The 23441-nt window shown below is 43.7% G+C and overlaps 1 protein-coding gene across 1 annotated transcript in view; it reads right to left on the bottom strand.

Moving 5' to 3' along the window:
* Nucleotides 1-15179, bottom strand: part of SLC67A1 (solute carrier family 67 member 1) — an 88204-nt gene extending 73025 nt beyond the window's left edge. Inside the window, exons 1-5 of the mRNA XM_077321535.1 lie at nucleotides 15061-15179; nucleotides 13931-14146; nucleotides 13059-13156; nucleotides 11305-11450; nucleotides 9353-9485 (exon numbers count right to left, since the gene is read on the bottom strand). Of these exons, the coding sequence (XP_077177650.1) occupies nucleotides 9353-9485; nucleotides 11305-11450; nucleotides 13059-13156; nucleotides 13931-14110 (557 nt within the window). The 5' untranslated portion in view covers nucleotides 14111-14146; nucleotides 15061-15179. The remainder of the gene's footprint in view (nucleotides 1-9352; nucleotides 9486-11304; nucleotides 11451-13058; nucleotides 13157-13930; nucleotides 14147-15060) is intronic.
* Nucleotides 15180-23441: the final 8262 nt, after the last annotated feature.

Genomic DNA, 23441 nt, shown 5'->3' with positions numbered 1-23441 from the left:
GGAGCCGGCCAAGGTTCGAATGGCCAGGCCTCCTACCTTTCCCACCCCTTCTAGGCTCATAATTGGCCACTTTGGAAGGGGGTGGGTAAACCTGCCTGCTCAAATAAGGCACAAATTAAAAAAAAAACGTTGAGGAGCCAGAAATGAAAGCAAAGGGTAGGTGGGCTCTCCTTGGCTGTCCCTTTGGAAATTCCCACACTGCGGTATAGTTCAGTATTGTAGTATACCAGTTGGGAAGACCTGGCCAGTTCAGTCTCTCTCAGCCTCTAAACTAAGAATAACAATGACCTAATCTGAAGACAATAAGATAAAGGTTTCAAAGAAGGACATACATTAATCAATAACTGTCAAGAGGCCAGTTAGTGTTTACTGCTTGTTACATTTAACAGCTGCTTTTTCTTCTTCACTGCTGGCTTCTCAACCTGGCCTGCAGCTGCAGATGAAAAATTATGGTGCCAGAACTACTGTGTTTCCCTCTCAAGACTCCCCCCTCTCAAGTCTCTTCAGCTCCCTTGAGGTTGATAAGAGATAGAAAATCCTATTACTTGTTCCCATTTGAGAATATGCCTCATGCCCAAACTTATCTCCTCAGAACTCCAAGGCAATGAATCATTTGTGGAGGAGCGTTCAGTGGGTGGTAAGGTCTTTATCCAGTAGACTGAACCGGTGCACAGAGCCAGCTTAGGCATTACTGCTCTTGTGTTGTGACCCCCTTCCATGTGACACTGCACCTGTGTTCCTTGCTCCTGAATCACCGAACCTGAAGTATTTATTTATTTTAAAATATATGTTCTAACCAGATGAAGTCACAGTGCAGCTTTCATCCAATTAAGGACATCACATTAAAAAGGCAATCTTTTGGTTTAGCCCTGCTGATGTCATGCCAGAGCTGGTATGAGCAAAGCCACAGGTGACCGGGCAACACAGTACAGCATCACTGCAGAGAGCAGAAATGGTTGCTTGGTGTGTGGCTTATATTGGCCCTGTCTTATTGTGTGGCAAGGAGGAGGGGAGTTTTAAGTCAAACCATTTGTAATATGCTGCACAGGAGAGGCTGCATCTGTACAGCAAAAAGAATACTTCATTTTATGAACAACATAGCTTCACAGCTGGGCTGTGTTAGAGAGGAGAAGAAGAAGAGCTGTTTTTTTTATACCCTGCTTTTCATTACCCAAAAGAACTCCCAAAGTGGCTTATAAACACCTTTCCCTTCCTCTCCCCACAACAGACACCCTATGACATAGCTGGGACAGAAAGAGCCCTAAGAGAACTGCTCTGAGAGAACTGTGACTGGCCCAAGGTCACCAAGCTGGCTGCAGGTGGAGGACTAGGAAATCAAAGTAGGTTTTCCAGAGCAGAGTCCACCGCTCTTAACCACTACTCCATGCTGGGTCTCAGACTCAATTGGGGACTGTACCTAGAATCATAGAATCATAGAATCATAGAGTTGGAAGGGGCCATACAGGCCATCTAGTCCAACCCCCCGCTCAACACAGGATACCTCAAGGATAAGGGCATGGGGCACCGCTTGTAGATTAAACAATTTGTAGAGGGGTTTAGTCTAGCACATTCAGCAGCAGTTTTCTGTGATTGTGGACCATCTGGCCATTAGCCATGGGAACTTCATCCTCCAAAATGCCTCATCATCATGAACAAAAGAGTTTTTTGTCTCCCCAGTGCAAACTGCTAGGCCAATCAGCATAATCACTCCAGGCCCAGAAATACCAGAATTTCTACTGTGAGACAGCCAAATAGAGTGAGTGAGAGCAATGGCAAATTGTCTGGATACAGAGCAGAGATCTCTAACCCTTTGACCTATTCCAGCCCTGGTTCAACAAGCACCCCTTTAAACGCCCACAGATATTCCATTCCACCCCCTGATGGAGAAGGAAGAAACAGCATGGAAATTCTGCAGAGTTTAAAGTCAGTTACAGGCCCAGCTGCATTTCAGCAAAGGAAGAAGGACTGAGAATTGCCTTCTGCAAAGAAATAAAGGCTTCTTCCAATCTCACATTGACATATTTTCTATATTGTCATGTACTTGAGGCAATAAAGCCAACCCTGATTGGCTGTGATTGTTGATTTATTCATATACTTTAATGTACAAAACACTCTGTAACACTGGTCCACACCCCAAAGGGCTAACAATCTAAAGATGTCATGACAGAAACAAGAAAGGGAGGAAGAGAAGTGGATGAACAGGAGAAATAAGTTGTGTGGTTGCTTCAGCAGTAATTGGAAGCAGTAATTGGAACAATACAGAGAAGATAAAGAGAAATAAGTTGCATCTATTTCAGCTACAACTCCAGAAAATTTCAATTCTCTATGGAATGAGAAACCACGTTGGGCAGGCTAAGGACTGGTCAACTGACTAGGCAGAGTGCCTGGAGTAAGTTGTGATGAACAAAAGGGACAGAGCAGGCCGAGGAGCAAGAAGCAAGAACAGAAAGGAATGGCAGATTGCTGTGGCTTGGGAAGGGTGCACGAGGGAGCCAAAGGGGCACAGAAGGGCTAGATCTGGACAATGAGAGAGGCTTTGGCTAAAGTGTCTTGGCCAGTTGTTGTTTCTCCCTATCACTGCAGTACTGTGACCAAGCAAGCGAAGGAGCCAACCCAGGCAAAGTGGTAGGAGGGAATACAGATTTGAACTAGCCACATAACTCTTTGGTTGTGGCATTGAGTAATAATTACAGCAGAAGTAGAATGTGACAAAATATAGACTATACCGGTCTAAAATGGGCTTTGCCAGGAAGCTATAAAGAAAAACCGCACCCAGAAATTTAGCTATAAGGATGAACACAGGCTATCTGTACCATGGGCCCCTTCCTGGACTTTCATTTCACTATGTTTTGTTTTACGTAACCATCCTGGTATTGTTACACATTTACCATAGTGATGGATTTTATAAGATCTATAGATTTTTTTTACATCCTTTTCAAAATTATATTCACTCACACAAATAACATTGACATGGTAAGCCCCAGAGACCACCCAGCCATCCCTACAGATATCAGCTAATTCTATCTCACCTGTCGACACAGCAGAATAAAAGGCAATGAATGAATGTTATATAGCTGAGGCACGAGAGGCAGCCGTGCTGGCACATGAAACAGCCTGCTCCCTTCTCATCCTTTCTAGAATAGCTGCCTTTGCTTTCTTTTCCTTTTTCCTTTTTCTTTTAAACCCTGAATACCATCCTGGAAAAGCAGAAAGGCCTCATGTGTACCAACAGCCACAAAATGTGCAATACTAATAAAACAAAAAATACATGGAGATCCGTTTGGCATATGCACAAACAAGAGTGTGAACTACCAGCGATTTGTTAAATGCATGCCAAGTGGGCAGAAAACTCCAGTCACATTCTTTCCCTATGGCATCACAACAAATAAAAATGAATGTCATCTCAAACCAGCAAAGAAATTCATTTCTTCTTGTAAAAAAAAAAAATTCTTGAAGACTTGTGGGACTTAGTTGAAAATTATAAATGCAAATAAGTCTCTTCTCAAAACACTACGGAATGTGTCAGGAGGAGAAGTGTGACCCCGATCCTGTGGCTTCCTTTAGGCACAGAGAACTCAAATTATTTATTATTTAACTAGTAATCAAGCCCGCTGCAGGGGAATGCAGCGGGCGCTAGGTCCTACCTCAGTTGGCAGCGGCGGCGGCGGGCTGGTCGGCGGCAGCGAGCTCGTTTCGTTGGCGGCGCGCTGACGCGGCGAGAGGCGCTTCGCGCCTCTCACCGCGTCAGGCCGGGAGGAACTGCGAGCCGCGCTGCGCGCGGCTCACAGTTCCTTCAGCTGGGAATCGGGGGCTCCCTGGGTCGGTGGCCTGACGCGGCGAGAGGCGCTTCGCGCCTCTCGCCGCGTCAGGCCGGGAGGAACTGGGAGCCGCGCTGCGCGCAGCTCGCAGTTCCTGTAGCTGGGAATTGGAGGGGCCAATCGGCAGGCGCTTTGCGCCTGCCAATTGGTCCCTCCGATTGTCTGTCGTGAGGAGGGGTCCAATCCGGACCCTTCCTCATCACGGACTAATCCCACCTCTACCCCCCTTACCGAATTATATAGTCCGTGGCGCCCGTGGCGCCACGGGCGGTTTAAAGATTATGGTTTCAACTTATTGCCCGCCACTCCCATAACTGGCTCATGGTGGATTACAAATTGTCCATGTTAAAACCACCATTAAAACAATTGCAGACTTCATCCATATACAACAGACTCCTAAAACATTTAAAAACCATCAGATCTTCCTCGCCACGCCGGCCTCAACCATAAACCTGGCAGAAGAGCTCCATTTTGCAGGCCCTGCAGAATGCTGACAGATCCTGCAGGGCCCGCAGCTCCTCTGGGAGCTCATTCCACCAGGTATTGGCCAGAACTGAGAAGGCCCTGGCCCTGGCCCTGGTTGAGACCAGGCGCGTCTTCCTGGAGCCGGGAATGTGCACATGGAGCCTTCCCATGAGTAAAAGGGCTTCCTCAACTGCATCCTTTCCATGTATCTGCTTCCTGTCATTGATAAGAATGGGACTACTTGCACAAAGAGTTTCTGGTATATTTCTTTTTTATGCATCAGTTCTAGTTTGTATTTCTATGTTCTTCTATTTAAAATATTATTTATTGTTGAATGTTGTCTTGAAAGGGAACTCAAACATTTATTTTGTTATTTCCTTTAAAAGACAGCCAAAAATACAAACGTTACTGCCAGATCGTAATGTATATCAAAGTCAGTAAAGATTGCAAATGGGGGGGGGGGGGGCAGATAAAGAGGTTTAAGAGCACATGTACAATGGATACTAAGGATTGTTCCAGATGATCAAGAGTCACCCCATGTAGGTGTGTATAGCCATGTGAAACCTCAGGATTTCACCTTGCTACTGCACACACACATTTGTACATTAAGATATTTGCAAAGTATATATGCCAAATTAGTATACACAAGCAATCTGACATTCTTTCTCCACATAAGTCTCATTGTCACCCATTTAAGTGTTGTTAATGTTGTTCAGCTGAAGTTTTAAGGGAAACATTCATTCTGATCTACTCTAAGTTCCCTTTGAGAACATAAAAGCCAGCCCTTGGACACCCCCCCCCCCCAATTTCCTTTGGCTTCTTTATGCCCCTATTGAATCCTGAACAGGGGGGAGGATTGGTCATTTAGGCTACCGGGAAAAGTCCCAGTGGACCAATGGCTTGAGGCTGCTTTTCCCTGTTAAGCACCCCCCCAGGAGCAGCCCTCATCCTGTTCAGGACCATTCTTGTAACCTCCACTGTTCCAAGCACAGCTCCCTACATTCCAGTCTATCCTATGTGTTGTGTCTGTGCTAGGGCCCCCCTGACACCAGCAGGGGATGGGGGAGTAGGGTAGCCAGATCCAGGTTTGGAAACTCCTGGGGATTTGGGGATAGAGCCTGGGGAAGACAGGGACCCCAGTGGGGTACAATGCCATAGAATCTACCCCCAAATCATCCATTTTCTCTAGAGGAACTTATTTATGTAGTCTGGAGATGAACTCTAATTCCAGGGGATCTCCAGGTCCCCACTGGAGGCTGGCATCCATGTATGAGGCTCTTTCAACAGGTTTCTAAAACCATCTTTTGACTTTCACTCCTCCAGTTCTAGCCTCCTCTTTTATCAGCAGATTCCCGATTTAAATCAAATCTGTCCTCTCCTTGTTGACTTTCCTGCTTAGAACCCCTTGTTGACTTTCCTGTAACTTCTCTTTTCCTTCAAACCCACAAAACTTGTCTCTTCCCTGAAACTTAACGATTTAGTCTCCAAAGCCAGCTGAAGCAAAGTCTGAGTGAATATATTTTTATGTCTTTTCTTCTTCTTTTGCTTAGGTGCCTGTGTAAAAGCATGCACCTTGATGCAGTTTATATACAATTTTAAACATTCAGAATTATTGTGCAAAATACTTATGGCAAACCTTGACAGTAAAGTGGTGATGGTATGTGTGTGTGAGAAGGGAAGTCTCTCTATCTTTTTCAATGCAGTAGTGCCATCTAGTGTATATTAAGGCACAGGATCACACAGTAATCTTTTCAACCTTCCTATACAGCAGCCACCCAAGTATGCTACTGGATGATGCAACACCAAGAGGACTTTTTCAACCAGGCTATAGAAGCCTCTGAGGGGCTGAACAATGACCACATAAATACAGAGAGGGTGTGTCATACTGATATGTTGCTAAACCAAATATCCCATATATACTGCAGAAAATATATTTTTGAAGAGCAGTTTGCTAAAAGCATCAAGACAAGCAATAAATATTTCTTTAAATCTATCCAGAGCAAGAAACCAGCCAGCAAAGCAAATTGACCCATTGGATGACAAAGGAATAAATGGATTGCTAAAGGAAAATGGGGAAATGGCAGAGAAACTCAATGAATTTTTCTCTTCTGTGTTCACTGTGGAAAGTGTGGGGCATGTATTCATGCCACAACCATTATTTTCAGGAAGGAAGAAGACCTTTTCTGCATGAGGATTAAAGGTTGGGCCAGTGTTCATCTGGTAGAGGGGCTGATCCTTGCTTCCAGGTGATGTTGATGACTGCCCGGCCCAGGCCCAAATCAGGTCCTCCATTGCCCCATGGCAAGGGAACATGGATATTTCAGAATTCCCTTTTTCATCCTGGGTGCTAATGGGGCCTATCTCAGGACAGGGCCATGTAGAAGTGGAAGAGCTGGGCCTACCTACAGCATCCCAGGACGGGGAAAAAATGCTCCAGTTGGCTTTGCGGTGCTCCATGAAAATATCCCCCTCCCCACTGCCATGAAGCGTGGTGGAACCTCTCTGCCCTGACTACCTTTTGTGGAAGCAGTAATCTGGGGCAGACCAGGTCCAGCAGGGAAAATCTTCCTCCATCTGGACCCAAGAAGAGACGGTGCTAACTGCCCCATCTCAAAGAACCAGTGGCAGCCCAGAGCAGCAGCATCAGTGTGGAATGGACCTAACTGAGTCAAATTGAGGTGATGAGAGATGACGTCCTAGACTTTTAGAGGAAGTTAAACAACTGATAAGTGTCCTGGTCTTGATGGCACGCGTGCAAGAGTTCTTATGGAACTCAAATGTGGAATAGTTGATCTACTGATCCCTATCTTTAAACCGTCCCGCGGTGCGGGGCGCCGCGGACTAAATAATTGAGTAAGGGCTGTGGGGGAGGAGTTAGGGTGGGCTCTGTCCGGGATAAAAACTCGGAGGAGCGAATCAGGAGCCGCGAATCAGGATTCGCTCCTCCGAGTGGCACTCGAGAGCCAAGTGGCCAATTGGGAGGCACGCAAAGCGCGCCTCCCTATTGGCCACTTGGCCCGTCTCCTGAACGCTGTGCCGAGAACTCTCCACTCCTCCCGAGCTGCCATCCTAGCCGGATGGTTGCTAGGGAGGAGGCTCGCCACACGCCGCTGGGCTTGGGAAGCAGCTCTTTCCCTCCGCCCTGTGACTGCACTTCCCCAACTGCCCACTTCCCCCGTTGCCGCCCGTTGCTGCCCTTTGCCGCCGCCGCCAACACCACCCACCAACCTCCCTGCGCTCTCCGCGCTGCTCCAGCCCCAGTGGGGCACGTGGCCCTCGCTGCCAGCCCGGAACAAAATCACCGCCCGATCCACTGCTCTCCTCCTTCAAGCTGCCACTGCCCACGAAGACATGAGAGGAGCCTTCCCAGGGTGAGTTCGCCCCCACTAAGCTGCCCCAGAACCGCTGCCCCACCAGCCCGGTCCGTGCCCGTCTTCTGCCTGCCTCCCCGCCCACACAGACAACCCCGCAGGACCCTTTGGGGGTTGGGAGGGCGGCTCCGATATGCCTGCTAGCGCCCATTTCATTTGGAGGTGAAATGGGCTTTAAATCTAGTATATATATATATCCTGTCACTTAATTCCGCTGTTGTACCAGGCAACTGTAGAGTAGCAAATGCTACATCAATTTTGTTAAAGGGATCTTGGGGGAACCAGGGAGTTAAAGACCAGTTAGCCTAAAATCTGACATTGACAAATTAGTAGAAACTCTAATAAAAATTGAATTATTAGGCACTTAGAGGAACAAAGACTGCTGAAGGAAAATCAGTATGGCTTTTGCAAAGGAAAATCCTGTCTCACCAAAATTTTGTAGGTATCTGAGAAAGTGAACAAACATATAGACAATGGTGATCCAGAAATCTCTAACACAGGATACTCAGTACATTCACAAACTACGTTTTGCAATATTCTGAGGGGGAGGGAAATGACAGCTACATTAGTGCACAAACCTAGGGATGCCTGTCCCTAGGTGGGACCTGGGGATTCCCTAGAATTACAGATAATCTCCAGTTTCCCTGGAGAAAATGGCTAGTTTTGAGGGTGGACTCCATAGTATTATAGTCTACTGCGATCCCTCCCTGCCCCAAATCCTGCCCACTTCCAGCTCCATTCTCAAAGGCTCCAGGCATTTCCCAATCCAGAGCTGGCAACCCTATATAAGTCTGTAGTGCAGATACACACTTATTTTGAAGAAAGTTTTTCTAGACCATGATGAGACTCACTCATCATCAATGTAATGTAAATCTAGATGGGAAAACAGAGACATCTAGTGGGCAATGCAAGTATACATGGCTGGGCAACCCAGGATTTATCGTTAGACCACTGTTAAATATACATGCGCAAACTCTCAGTGTACAAGTGTAGTTTTAGTCTACATTATTTCAAACCATGATTTTATACAAATATAAATACTCACACAAATAATATAATCAGGGCTATTTCACATTAAGAGTTAGCATTCTAACAAATGTGCATTAAAATGTTTGTGCATATTTTATGATAAAACCCATATGATGCTTTGTATCTATGGACTGCAGCTTATGCTGAAAAATTGATGTATGCTGTTGGCACCTCATAATGACCAAATCACATGCAAGGCAAGCTAATAGACTAACAGTCCAAGCCTATCCATGTACAAACAGATGCTCCAAACTCAATGAGACTTACTCTCAAGGGTGTGCGTACAGCTACGTGGAGAATCATCACCACTCAGGGGCAATCCGGATTATTGTCTGTTGGGACAGATTTACCATGTTTTTAATTATTTCTGCAGAAAACAGAAGATCTGCCCACTTGTAGGTTCTTCATATTAATTATTTTGGCTCTGCCGCCTAAATTGCTTCTCTTGCTTTGACTTATTCCAAACCATCACTCTCTAGACAGCCTGCCTCAGAGCTAGATTCTTTTCATTTGGGAGTATACCTCTGCCCCATAATCTCAATTGCTCTCATTCTTGGCCAGTAAATTATTGTCATTATATTTATACTAGTTCTGGGAGGAGTTAGATATTTCTCAGCAGAACAACCAAGAATGCCAGACACAAGACAGAAACAAAGTATGACCACTTACCCAAAATGTGTGGTTAGACTACCACCCAGAGAAGGACCAAGGATCATTCCTAGTCCAAAACATAGTCCAAGCTTTCCCAAAGCATCAGCATGTTCTGTAGGAGTTGTCAAATCTGTTATGACCATCTGAGCACCTGTAATGTAATTGTAAATAACAGGTGAATAATGTAGCTTAGAAAGACAGCTTTCCCTTTATAAATATGACAATTTCTTACTCAGGGTTTAGTCCCATTAATTTCTTCAGTATCCTTGAATAGTGTCAAGAAGTGTCATTAAGACTTCTTGTTTCCATTGTACCCCTTGTCTTCCTTTGGCTTCTCCAACCCTTTTTTGGATGGGATGAAGATCAGGACACCAAAGGTCCCAAACAGGCTGCTCAGGGATAAGTTTTAAGGAATCTCATGAAGTGCCTGGAAAGAGAAATTAACACATTCCCCTGCCCTGCAGCACCTTTGTGAGGCAGAACACTTCCCTGGAGCTCCCATCTGCCTTTCAGGGGCCAACTTACATTAAGCAAATGGCAAGAGGACTGGCTCAGCACTCACCCAGTGCCATTGCCCTCTGCTGTTTGTAAGCCTGAAATAACTCTGTGAGATCTGTTCATGGATCTCCTTGGTGTAAACCGCACTGAGCTTTTATTCCAATCCCAGGTCGACTCGGTCCCTGCCGTCTACACAGAATGAGATTTCCGTTTTGATTTTGGGTGATTTAAATTTTCCTTCTGCAGCAAGAAGGATTGATCCAGAATGACCCTACCTTTTTTGTGCGATATCTTAGAGTGCTTTTAATTCTCAATATTTTAAGATTCAGATTGAGAAAGCAGGCTGTTTTGAATCTGGGCTTTGCTCCGTGGTAGAGAACCCTTGATTGGCCAAAGCTCCTCAAGTGACAAGTTTGCCTTAAAGGAGAAGCCCCTAATTTCTCTCATTTTCTGTCGGTCTTGGATTTTTTTCTCCCTCCTCTCCCTTCTTTGATCCTCTCTCCCCCCCCCCTCCAAGAAAAGAAAGAGGCTCCCTGCTTGGCTCCTCTCCCCCCCCTTCAAGAAAAGAAAGAGGCTTGGATCTCCCCTCCCCCTTCTGAACTACCCTAACCACGGGCAGAACACTTTCCTGTTTCAATGGGGGGGGGGGAGGAAGATCCGAGTTCAAAGCGATCTGAATTCAACAGGATTGACAATGGAATAAACAAAGTAAGTGCAGACTCTGCCCTTCTGTCATGTTTCCTATGGCCCTTAATGAGTTGGTAAACTGTGACCTGGGATATAGCTGCATTTAGACTACAGGGGGATTCTCATGACGCGTGAGGCAGGTGTTCCTGAACAAAAGATTCCGGCACACAAACAACTTGGAGTTCTAGAGAAATTATCAAGTCTGTTTCTCTTCTGCGAGTGAACGTGTGTGAACCCCCATTGGAAGTCTGAAGTCCTACAGCCCAGACATTTCTTTTAAGGTATCAGCAAGAATCGAGCAGGACTTCTTTAACATGGATGCCCTTTCCCACACTCTCCCCCCTCCCAAGAAAGTTCACTAGACCACATCTTGCACTACCTTCTAGATATTAATTAAAATGTTTTTATTCCAAGAGGAATTTGATGGGTGAGGCAGGTTGTTATTTTGATGGTGATTTTTGATTGGTAATACAGTTTTGGTTTTTAAATTGGAGTGTTTCATGGAGTGCTTTCATAATTTCAGTGTGGTTTTTGTAAACCTCCCTGGAACTCCGTTAAGCTGTGTTGGTGAGGTATAAAAATAAAGCATTAAGAGAATCTACCCTTCCTTCTGCTCAGCCCCTGATAACTCCACTCTAGACCATATAAATCTGATCTTTATTTGCATAATGCACAACACTTAATCTGTGCTTAAAGATTATGTGTGAGAGCAGTATTCCCTAGTCAGATCTGAGTTAAGACTTAGGTTGACTGTTTCCAGACCTAAAGTGACCTCACAGTATTACCTGGTAGTGCCTGTATGAAGAAGGAAGGAATCCTGGAAAGAAAGAGCAGTGGCACATTGGTGGACATAGAAAGAAGCAAGAAGAGCAATGATGAAGCTACATATGACAAAGTCATTGCAGCCCTGGCTCCATACTGGTCGGAGACCCTGTTAAGAATGATACAGAATATTCAGTAAATGGAACTGGCTATAAAGTAATAAAAACAGAACCGCCAAAGTAGTATCAGCTAGGAGGAGAACACATGTCGACTAGGAGGAGAATATGAAAAGTATTAAAAATGACTCTTGAAGGGCACATGGAGTTCAATACAGTCCCACTTGCAGAAGAAAAGACCAAGGCTGCCCCCTTTTTGAAATCCCTTTTGGTAAACACAACTCTCAATTTACTACCAGGTAGGCTCTCTTGAAAGGTTCCCCTGATGATCTAATTGCATCATGCAGCAACCTAATTCCAGAAGATGATGTATCAGCTGGCAATCAGCTATCCCCTTGGCATCAAATAACCATCATCGCTTCCTTGGCATTAAAACTCCTTCTGTTTAAACTAAGGACATGGGAAATATCCCCAGGTTTGGTCTTGTCATTCTTATTAGTTACCTGTTATTTAGTTACCTGTCAAATTAGTCAATCTGTCAATATCAAGCGTTAATAGAGAGAGATGCCCGTTTTGCCAAAACTGCATCTCAGTGGAACAGCTAAGCATATTCTTAGATCATCAGCTCTAAAACCAATAGGGATTAAAGCTGGCTACAATATGCCTTAGCCTTTCTCAACTTTTTTTTACTGTTGAGAAACTTGTGAAACATTCTTCAGGCTTTGAGAAACCCCAGAAGATGACACGCATCTGATCTGTCATATTCGTACTCTGATACGCCCTTGCCTGTTCCTGCCTCTGTCACAGTAGAAAGGTGATAAATGAAAATCCATTTTAATCTGGTGTCACAATTACCATTTTCATCCACTATTTTAAAAAGCTTTACAGGACTGGCTAATTAGGAACACAAAAGAAGTAGGAAAGATCATTAGTCTTGCTATGATCTTTTCTACCAGAGGTGGCAAACATGCAGCCCAAGGGCCTATTTAGGGCTCTATCTGGCCTGTGAGCACCTGATGGAGATAGGAGGCTACTTGGGGGGGGGGGGGAGCTGGCACATGGGCACTAATGGTGAGTTGTATGTGGTCAAAGCTGTCATGAAATGAAGGAAAATGGCTAGAGGGTGGTTATGGCATCCCTTGGGATAAAACTAGTCTTGAATAAAATTAAACATATTTATTGGGGCTTTTGTGGATTTCCCAGTAAATCAATTGCTTTTGTTTGTATTTTGAATAAAAACATAATATCATTAATTGAGTTTGCCTATATCATTTATAAAATTTATATCTCTGGTATCTTGCACTTAATTTTGTGGCAGACATGGCCCAGTCCAACAAAATAACTATCGTGTCAGATCTGGCCCTTGTAACAAACAAGTTTGACACCTCTGTTTCATATTCTTTTTTCTGTCTTATAATAGTTATTTGTCTGCGCTGCCCAGCCTTATTGCTGTTTCCTGCATTGGCCCAGGCTCAGTAGCAATCAAAATGTGGCAAAATAGAGTTGTTAGCACATTATGTTGGAGTAATGAGTCTGTTGCCAGTTCAGAAAATCCAGATGGCTATTTAAATTAGTTTTCTGACCTAGGGATAACATGGTGCTGGTAATTCCAAATATTTCTGGCATTCCATGGGGCCCACAACAATGGCTGTTATGTTTACCTCCCCAAAATGGGACCTCCCAGAAGTTGAAGAACTCCATAGAGTGTTTGCAAGTAGCCAAATTCAACTGCATCTAATCCGAGGCTTGTTGCCAAATACTGAAATAGAGAAAAGAGAAGGGATGTATGTTACCTTTTAAATGACAAAGAAGTTAATACTAAATTCTAAGTCAGTCAGTAATAAGGTCAAGGCTCAGATTTTTAAGTTTGTATGTCCAAGACTAGTAATGTCAAGTGATCAGCCACCCTTCCAGTCAAAATAAAACAGATCTGGGGCTAATTTTTATTGACAACCTATAACATAGAACCCACTGTTTACCACAAATGTCTCAGGAGCAGGTCCACAATGCAACTGTTTTGTTGCTCAGTCATTCCATTTCTACATTCAGCTTCCTACAGAACTACAGTGAAAGAGCCATATATTAATGTAAATGGGCCTACTGAAAAGAATTCTGGCTTTTAAAAAATTTGCACAGAGGGTGGTTGGTTTCTGCCCATGACTTTGCTTCCTCCAATTATTTCCTGACAGCAGAAGAGGTATTTTATTTATTTTCTTATATCCCTCCATATCACTATGCCCCACTATGACTCAATGAAAGAGCCTCTGCTTTGCATGCAGAAGGTCCTAGGTTCCATCTCTGGCATCTCCAGTTAAAAGGACCAGGCAGCAGTGAAAGATCTCTGCTTGAGACCCTGGAAAGCTACTGCCAGTCTGACTAGATGGTACCGGTCCTAATGAACCGGGGACCTGATTCGATACAAGGGTCTTTGTGCTCATATGTACTGTGCATAAACTAATTTGCCACTATTCAGTGGAGTAAATGGCTACTCTCCCACCCTGCCTTACGCTAGCAAAAGATCCTCCATACTTACTGGAATAGTTCCAAACTGCATGAACAAACAGGTCAGGCCAACGGCTGTAATCAGATAGGTAGCTCGAATAACCCATTGCCTTGAGGTTACATTTACTGATCTGGTGTGCTGTTTCCCCAAGGTCTCTCCTGTGCTTTTCAGTCTTTGTTGCTCTCTTTCAGAATGGATTTCTGCATTCATGCTGTACCGGAGAAACTATCAAGCACAGTGCTTCACCTGGAGCAATGAAATACGACAATGAAGAACTAGCTAGCATGGAGCACTAACTCATTAAAATATAAGGTACGAAGGTCACATTTTGTACTTTGAAATGAGTCACTAGGTTTGATTGTGCTTCTGTGATGACAGCATTTTTATACAGAAGTCTCCTACTTTTACATAACCAGCTTTTGTAAAAAAAACACAAACCATGGAGACATAGGAATCTGATTTTAAAGTACTTATTTCTTCATGAAAAAAATTATGACACCTGTTAGTTGAGGATTCTGTGTACTAAAGGAATCTGTGATAATGAATCCAATTACACACAAACCAGTTTGGCTGTATTTATAAGAGGAAATTCCAAGACAATTCTGAATACACTCAGTTTACAGAGTTGTTTTAGCCATGAGACTTGGCTGTTGATTTACAGAACAGATGTACATTAGTTTATAATCAAATGGAAAATGCACTCTTTCATGAACTCAGTATTATGTATGTTGCTGTTTAGATGTAAATATCAAAGCACAGTATGGGCATGAGTTGTTCAATCTATCCCTTTTAAAGTCTTTGAGGATCACTGATGGCACTTCTGATATAATAAACAATAAAACCATAACATTTTCATGCACAATTACAGTATTTGAACACAACATTTGGAGATGGTTAGGACAACGAATGCAGCAATGTTTACAGCTCTCCTTGCAAGTCTGATCCCCTTTGTATCATTGCAATAGCTTTCTTTCTTCAAAAGGCACTTACAGACCACAAGTAGTTGCTTGTGGCATCGTGACAGACAATGACAGTTGAAGCCAACCATGCTGCAGCAAATGCTCCGGTGCTAAAACATTGTGCAAAAGCAATGACAAAATGAATAACTGAAAACTACTTACAATGTTTATATTTTCATTGAAAATTATGGATTTACTTACAGTCTAAAAGAAGACCGATGGTAAATTGCACTCAGCAGAGCATAAACTTGCCTTTACAGCCAAAGAGAAGCAAAAGCAAACAAAAAACTCACTTCCTGGCTTGAACCAGGGACTATGTAAAAATTATCCAACAATTAGCTGAGCAGAAAAACGAAAACTGACAGCCAGTTATAGGGGTATCTATATCCAGGACTGACCCTCCAGCAAGTGGAAAAGCAAATCCATCCAACAGAACTAGGCACAGCTCAGTCTGAAGAAGAAAATCTTTGTTTAAAACACCCCATAATTTACAATGTGTGCCTGGGATAAGGAAGTTTTTCACCCTTGACCTTCTTTAGATACCTTCAGCATTCCATGATCCTGGAGCATATCCAGTCTTCCTCAGTCTCCCCCCCCCCCCACACACACACACACACTGCCTTGGGATTAATATTAAAAGGTTATGTTTTTCTGCATATCTAGGGAGTTCCCTAGTGAGGTAGAGCCATTTATGTGGTTCAATTTTGCTGGTGTCATTATCATACCAGGAGTCAGCCACTCTCCTATGACCTCTTGGGGCCCAGAAGGAATTCTGGGGAGGAAATCATAGTTTGGAAATTTCTCCTAAAATCTTAAAATTGAGCAGGCTGGGTTCCCCTCATTCCTTTTAAATCTTTCGATCGACACTGAGCTGCTTTCAGCCTTCCATAACATCTGGGGCAGTTTGGGTCCTCGGCTGACTGGATGTTTAGGTTTCATTCCTGTTGGTTGACAGGAAAAGTGATCTATTTCTGCATATCTAAGGGAGTCTCCAATACCTTGCTTGTGGTTGGCCTAGACGTGGCCAATATGAAAATCCTACCTCACTACCAGGGTAAATGTCCACCTCCTGTTCCTTTTAACTGGCACTCAGCTACCCTCTTCCATCCCTCCTGGAACTCTTTCAGTCTGCACCAGACTGTTTCAAAAGGGTCTGCTGGTTAACGTACAAGGCCCTGTTTGTCCGCACAACTGGGCAATCATCCTAGAATGTAAAGATCCCTATATTGCCTGTGGGTGGTGTGGTTTCATCTTGTCCTATAGGATGGGCCAGCTTACTATAAGACAGAGGGAGAACAGCCTTTCTGGAAAATCCCAACCTCCCATACACCCCTCATATGTTTAATGGGGAGGAAAATGCATTTTCATAACCACTAAGGCTGCAATATTATTTATGACAGAAAATGATCTCCCCCCCATACCTTTATATGTTGCTGTAAGATGAAGTGCTACATGGAGTGTACTTACAGAAGTGTCAAAGGTTGTGACTTCATATGTCCCAGGAGTCCCCAGACTTTTTGAGCCTGGGCCCCCTTTTGGAATTGTGACACAGTGGGGTGAGGGCATCCACAAAATGGCTGACGGGGAGAGGCTGTGGTTTAGCGGTGGAGCATCTACTTGGAATGCAGAGCGTCCCAGGTTCTTCCTGTGGGATCTCCAGTTAAAAGTTCTGGCAGTAGGCGATGTGAAAGACCTCTGCCTGAAACCCTGGAGAGGCACTGCCAGTCTGAGTAGATAATACTGACCCTATCTGATTCCTTATAAGGCAGTTTCATGAGATTTCAAGTGAGGCGGAAGTGACAGTAAGCATATCTTTAATAGTAAATCTTCAAGATTCCAGGCAGAAGCTCTGGTTAACAGGATGCCTTTTAAAATGAGCATATTGTTTTAATTTAGGGTTTCTTGCATACACACAGTTTACCTTCAGGGAAGATCTTTGTGCTGTGGTAGCTGCTGCTGCTGCCAAAGCTATTTTCAAAAATCTGCACAGCCCATGAGTCTTCCAATGGCCAGTCAGAAGTGCTGCTGGGTAAGAATTCCACCGCCTCTGCCCACTAAAAACACTTGGTGGGTACCGAGAAAGGAGCTGGTAGGTGCCATGGCACCCATAAGGACCTATGTTGAGGACTCCTGACCTATCCCCTGCAGGCACAATTTCATGAGGTTGATACAAATGTCTAAAATATTCCAGCTGTCGTAGGTCAAGAAGAAAAGAAACTGGTACTTAGGAATTAGCCTCCAACGGTGCACTCCTAAACAGAGTTTATGTCCTTGTAAGTCCATTGAAATCAGTGGGTTTAGAAGGATGTAACTCTGCATAGACCTGTGTAGTCAGAGCAATAGTGCCTGGCAGATGAATTTGCTCTCTAACTGAGGAGGCTTAGCTCATGGGAGAACTTCTGGAAGTAGTTATTCCTACTCACGTTGTAACTTGCTGTAGATGAAGCAGGGAGAGGTGATTTTGTTAATCTCTCTGCTTTATTTTCAGAAAAGGAATGCATGAGCCAAACCACAGGAATTACCTTGTTTGGAGTTTCATTGCAAGGCCTGAGGATACATTATCATGTGCTGCTGCAAAACAGGGTGGGGGATGGTCATTGCCTGTATGGGAACCTCTGTGTAGGCTGCCTTGAGCTCCATCAGGGAAAGGTGGGATACAAAACACTGCCAATGGTTTTAATTATGTGTTAATATCATATTATTTTTTCCACTATTGTCCCCTGTCCTTGGTTCTGGCTGTATCAGGAGAGATGTTGGGTACTCAAATGTCTTGAATAAATACGTAAGTGTAAAGATAAGAAATGAATAAAACATATAAATGCTTTGGCATTTCTACAAAGGGGAAACATAATGTGAATAGAAGAAAAAGAGTTGCTGCTGGTTTATTATGTGTAATCCTTCTAGAACCGAAAATACAGATTTGCCCTTTGATCGTGTAAACGTAACAGTATTTCAAGATGACTCTAGCAACAGATGAAAAAAAGAGTTGATTCATATATGCTGCCTTTCTCTCCCCGAAGGAGTCTCAAAGTGGCTTACATTTGCCTTCCCTTTCCTCTCCCCACAACAGACATGCTGGGAGGTCGGTGAGACTGAGAAAGCCCTGATATTCCTGCTCGGTCAGAACAGCTTTATCAGTGCTGTGGCGAGTGCAAAGTCTCTCAGCTGTCTGAAAGTGAGGGAGCAGGGAATTCAACCTGGCTCACCAGATTGGCGCTCAAAATTGTTTTCTATTTTACCCTCACAATCATGAAATTCAGTAAAAAAAAGAGAAAATAAAAGCATTTGGCAAAAAATTCTTTTTCAACCGTCTAGAATAGCTCAATAAACATAACCTAGAATAACAATGCAATAGTTGCACTTTTGTTGTTTACAGCCTTTTCAAGCTGTGTAGCCAAAATCCCAAATAGGTCTGCTCAGAATCCTATTCAGGTCTATTAAATAGAGTGTATTTAATAAAGTACTCCTTGGATTTCACTTTTGTCTGTTGGAAGGAATGGATTGTACAATGTCACTTAATGTTAGCACATATTTTGGAATCTCAGGAGAGGGCAGTAGAGAGTAAGCCTAGGCATAGATAGAGTGTTCTCTGACCTTTCCTACATCCATTCCAGCTGCTGTTCCTTTATTACCTAGCATGCTAATCTCAAGAGTGCCTTCCTTCTGGTCCCTTCCCTTATTTCTCCCTCCCTTTGTCCACCATAAGGACTGGGCATACTTTCTGCAATCTCTTTCCATCCTAGCTTAGTTAGCTAGAAGCTTTTACTGTCCAGTGTGCAGTACTCTTACAGTGAACTTCTATTTCTTCCCAATGTGAACTTATTCTTCAGTAAAGAAGAACCAGCTGACAAATTTAAGTTCATCTTGACTTTTGACCAGTTTTTGGTTTACAAAGCAATATTCGAAAACTGAAGAACCACCATGCACTTTCACGAATTTTGATGCGCTTTGTGGCAATTCATGGAGATTTGTGAAGAACAGAAAGCAGTGGGTTAAATGGTTCCCAGCCATTTCACCCCTAGATTTCTGCTCCCAATGAAAAACTGCAGGGGGCACTTAAACCAAACAGCTGAGTGGCATGGAGCTGTTGTTTGGTTTAAACACAGCCCTGAGAAAACTGCTCTGACCAGCAGTGAAATCAGGGCTCTCTCAGCCTCACCCACCTCACAGAGTGTCGTTGTGGGGAGAGGAAAGGGAAGGTAAATGTAAGCCGCTTTGAGACTCCTTCAGAAGAACCAACTCTTCTTCTTCTTCTAGGAACCATGAGGAATAGAAAGCAGGGTGTTAAATGGCTCACAGCCGTTTTACCTCCTGCTTTCTGCTCACCACAAAAAGCTACACAAAGCAGGCAGTTAAACTTTAAATGGCTCACTGATATGGATCCATTTAGTTTGCAAACTGGTGTATTGGTTTGTAGTTTAGCTACAAACCTCGAACAGAAATGCAAAAATGAGGTTTGTGCCCATCTTTATTCCTCAAGCAACAAGACTATACTATTTCACTGTACAGACTCAGATCTTTCATGGGCTGTTATGAAAGTTGTTACTGATAAACAGCTGGTTTAAAATGCCTCTGAGTTCTGAAGGGTACTTTGATTTACCCATTATATGGTAAATCAGATAAAGGGTTTCCCAACATTTTGACTTTTGTTTTTAAAGCTTACAGGAGACACATGGGGCACTGATCCTGCACTGAGCATGGGGCTGGACTAGGTGCCTATATGGCCCCTTCCAGCTCTGATTCTGTGATCAGAACAATGGTGCTAGGAGAAAGGGAGGGAGGAATTAATAATTAACCACTTTCATTCAGCCTCTTGCCTTGCTGAAAATCACTCCTGCAAGTTATTTTTGATTCTGTACCTGCAAGCTTTCTCCGGCAAGTAGCTTGATAGGTGATCATCAGTTGGCAAATGGAGTGAGACAAAATGATTCAATATCCCCATGTAGATTCTTCCTTTATAACCAGACTCCCAGTAGCTGCATGTTTAAATATGGTTTAAAAGTTCATTATAGAATAACACATAATATGAATTTTCCCCCTTACTGTGAGAGAATGGCAGCCCTGAGGCCACCAGCTGGAGGATAAAGAAATTATGCAGCATTGTGAGGTAGCAATCTCTGTTTATGGTTGCCCTCTCAAACATTACTAGTGATGCGTGTAAGTTACACTGCACATTGGCCTTAAGAAAATCTCTTTTATGATCATGCCAAAATGTCTCACTTTTCCAAATGTGAGAAACGTGACAGTTAACACTGATGAATCAGTGCTTCATCAGAAAATGCTCTGCTCCAAAATCATTAAGATGCCTCTGACATTTGTTTTTTTTAAATCATCGGCCAAAGCCACACTCCCCAGCAGTTAAGAGTTAAATGATGCAATGCTGCTTTTTTCCTCTCTCAAGCAAGTAAAATGTTATTACATTTTCAAAATCCCACTTAATAACAACCCTGTCTATATCAGATGAACTGGGTCCAAAATTACGGCCCATACTAGACTTGTAAATGATAGATCTGATTCTCAGGTCTGAAGGCAAGCCAAAGCAGGCTTCCATGTGTGCGGTCTGCACATGGGGAGCCCTGCTGGAAAATCAATAGCCTTACTCAGCAGTCCATGAGGGGCCTGAATTCCCTGAGCTCCCCCTCCTCACTAAGCAGCTGGGCAACAGCAGGATCTGGGCTTCAGTGCCAGGATACAGATTCAGATAGGTAAATACAACTGTTTATAAAACTTATTCCTTGTGGTTTGAGTAGACAGCTATTCCACGAATAGTCTCTTCCTTACAACACTTGAACAGTGGCTGAACAGCTCCAGGAATTCCTGGATGGGACATCTGCCTTCAATCCTTTCCTTTACAAATCAGCTTCAGGCCAGGGTTCAGGACTGAGACAGCTCTGGCTGACGATCTCTGGTTACACCTTGACACAGGCAGGATGGCGCTACTGATCCTGTTGGCTCTGTCAGCAGCCTTCAACACAGTGGACCATTTGGTCCCAGTCAACCCGCTTGCCTCCCTGGGTGTGAGGGATATGACCTTGGCTGGTTCTACTCATTCCTCCAGAGTCAGTCCCATGAGAGGAGTAAGGTGGTCGAGGCTACTTTCTCTGCCAGATATACACACGGAGAAGAAAGTGTACATTGGGGTCCTCCATGGGGGGAGCAGCTTGTGTGATTTGCATTGCAATCCTAAACAGAGTTACACCCATATAAGCCCCACTGAAGCTTAGACCCCACATCTCCCACTGTTGGGTGGGGGGTGGGAATCTGCTAATCCTAGCTTAGGTGGGTGTATCTCTGCTTCAGATGGCACCATTGAAATGGAGAGGCAGCAGATAACAAAAGATAAAGCATTTATTTCTTCTTCCTGCTTACTCCTCTCCCCTGGGTTTTCTTGCTTTTGAAGAAACCTCAGGTTCATCAGAGTACGTTATGCTCATTAATGCAGAACATCCAGTTAATTCCTGGATGGGGGAGGGGAGGATGCAAGAATCGGTTCTACTTCCTCTTTTGTGTGTGTCCCCAGCACCACATACAAAGTAGGACTTTCGCCTCTCCCCAGTGCGAACTCCAGATGCAGAAACAATCCATAAACCCCACCATGGACCAGTTCTGCTTTTACAGATTCCTTCTCCCTTGTGTCATGTTGCATAAGGTTCTGTCAACATGAAGAATCATATCACACCATAGCTCCACGTTAGACTATATCTCGCATCCCTACAAATTTCCTCTTCATCCCAATCCCAACCTCTCTACACTTCTTAGATGGAAGCAGAGTGCAGCCTTGCTTCAGAGGAAATAGTCAGCCCCTCTTCTCCCTTTAAAAACTTTGGCCAGGAAAATTGCATGTCCTCAACAGATTCTTCTTTGTCAGGTTAAGTTTGCAGGTAATTGTTTTCTCTAATCCAGGGGTAGTCAAACTGCGGCTTTCCAAATGTCCATGGACTACAATTCCCATGAGACCCTGCCCGCATTTGCTGGCAGAGGCTCATGGGAATTGTAGTCCATGGACATCTGGAGGGCCGCAGTTTGACTACCCCTGCTCTAATCCATCAAAATCTTCACCTGCTACTTTTTGCAGATTGTTGTTAAATACACAGGAGCAAGTCAGGCTGGATTTTTCGGGTTAGTTGACACCCCTACTGGCCAGGAGGAGGAGGAGAGGCTTTCTGCTGATAAATGTTGAGTGATGTATGTCCCATCTGGGAGCCAAGCAGGACTTTGGTTTTCATGTAATTCATTTGGCTTTCTCATACTCCAGATATTCATGCCTTTCTTCCCAAAGCTGTTCAATAGGCTGTGACTTTTCTTCCTTTCTACAATTATTTCTTAACAGGATGGCAATCTTGGTCTGAAAATTGTCTGCAGAGAGCTTCCTGAGAGGAAAAGGTTTACCAAATGTGGCTTTTCCATCAAAGTACTGAAGATGAAGCTGCACATGGTGGAATTTTCCCTTCTTTGCAACTGTTTAGAGTACAAAGGTCTTCTTGGTACCAGGAGTTGGCAAATCCCCCTCCCCTCTGCAAATAGTGATAGTCAGCTTTGTGACTTTTTGAGCATTAGGGGGCACCAATGCTTCACAAAACAGCTAATGTTGACCTGTCTCCCATTATATTTACCTTTTTTATGTTAGGAAGGTATGTTCTGTATGCTGGTTTATTTTTATACTGAAAGAAAATCTGGGTGCAGCAGAAAACACACAGACACAGAGCAAAAAGTTGAAATTCAAATAAGTGGTGGAGTAGTACATCAATTAACAAATAATTCAACATTTACTATTGGCAGATACTAGCTCTAGAAATGGTTGATCCTACTGAATATAACCATATGAATTTGACTGTTAGCAGCTACTGTGTGCTTGTCATTTGAAGTTCAACACAAGTATTTGCCAAAAGATTATGAGTTGGGACTCATAGCCATGTGATTGATGTTTATGATGATGATGATTAATTGACTGGTAGATGGTGTTCTACTGTTCGAGGTCTAGCCAGCTTATTGGGAATTGCAGGATTCTTGATGTTCCATGCAACAATGTCTTCTGGAGCTGAGCTGGTGTTAGTTCCTCAATGCCCAGAATGTCTAGGTGTTTCATGAGACTTCTAGGTACTGCTCCAAGGGCTCCAATGAAAACTGGTATGATGTTAACCTTCTTCTCTCAAAAGTGCTCTAACTCTATTCGTTAGACTTCATAGTTTGTGATCTTCTCCTGTTCTTTCTTTTTCTGTTCTATTGTCTCCTGAGGTCACATTGTCAATGATCCAAACCCCATTCCTAATTTTTTTTTTTACAATGGTGATGTCAGGGGTGTTATGCTCCAGGTGTTTATCTGTTTGTAAGCTGAAATTCCAAAAAAATTCTTGTTTTGTCATTCTCCATATTCTTGTCTGTTTTGTGCTCCCATTGATTTCTGGCTGATGGTAAGCCATATTTCTTGCCTGGGAAAGCTCTGCAGCTTGTGGAGTGTGCTGGCAGGCACAGATTCAGCTGGGTGGTGACACAACTGTTGCCATCCTTGTTGGCTTGGAGCCCCTGAGCCTTCCACAGAGGGTTCATGAAGCTGCAGTAAGTGCTGCTGTAGTCACAAAGAA

Source organism: Paroedura picta, chromosome 2 (assembly GCF_049243985.1).
Source record: "Paroedura picta isolate Pp20150507F chromosome 2, Ppicta_v3.0, whole genome shotgun sequence".
In the NCBI taxonomy this organism is placed as follows: domain Eukaryota; kingdom Metazoa; phylum Chordata; class Lepidosauria; order Squamata; family Gekkonidae; genus Paroedura; species Paroedura picta.
This window is presented reverse-complemented; position numbering and strand designations above follow the sequence as displayed.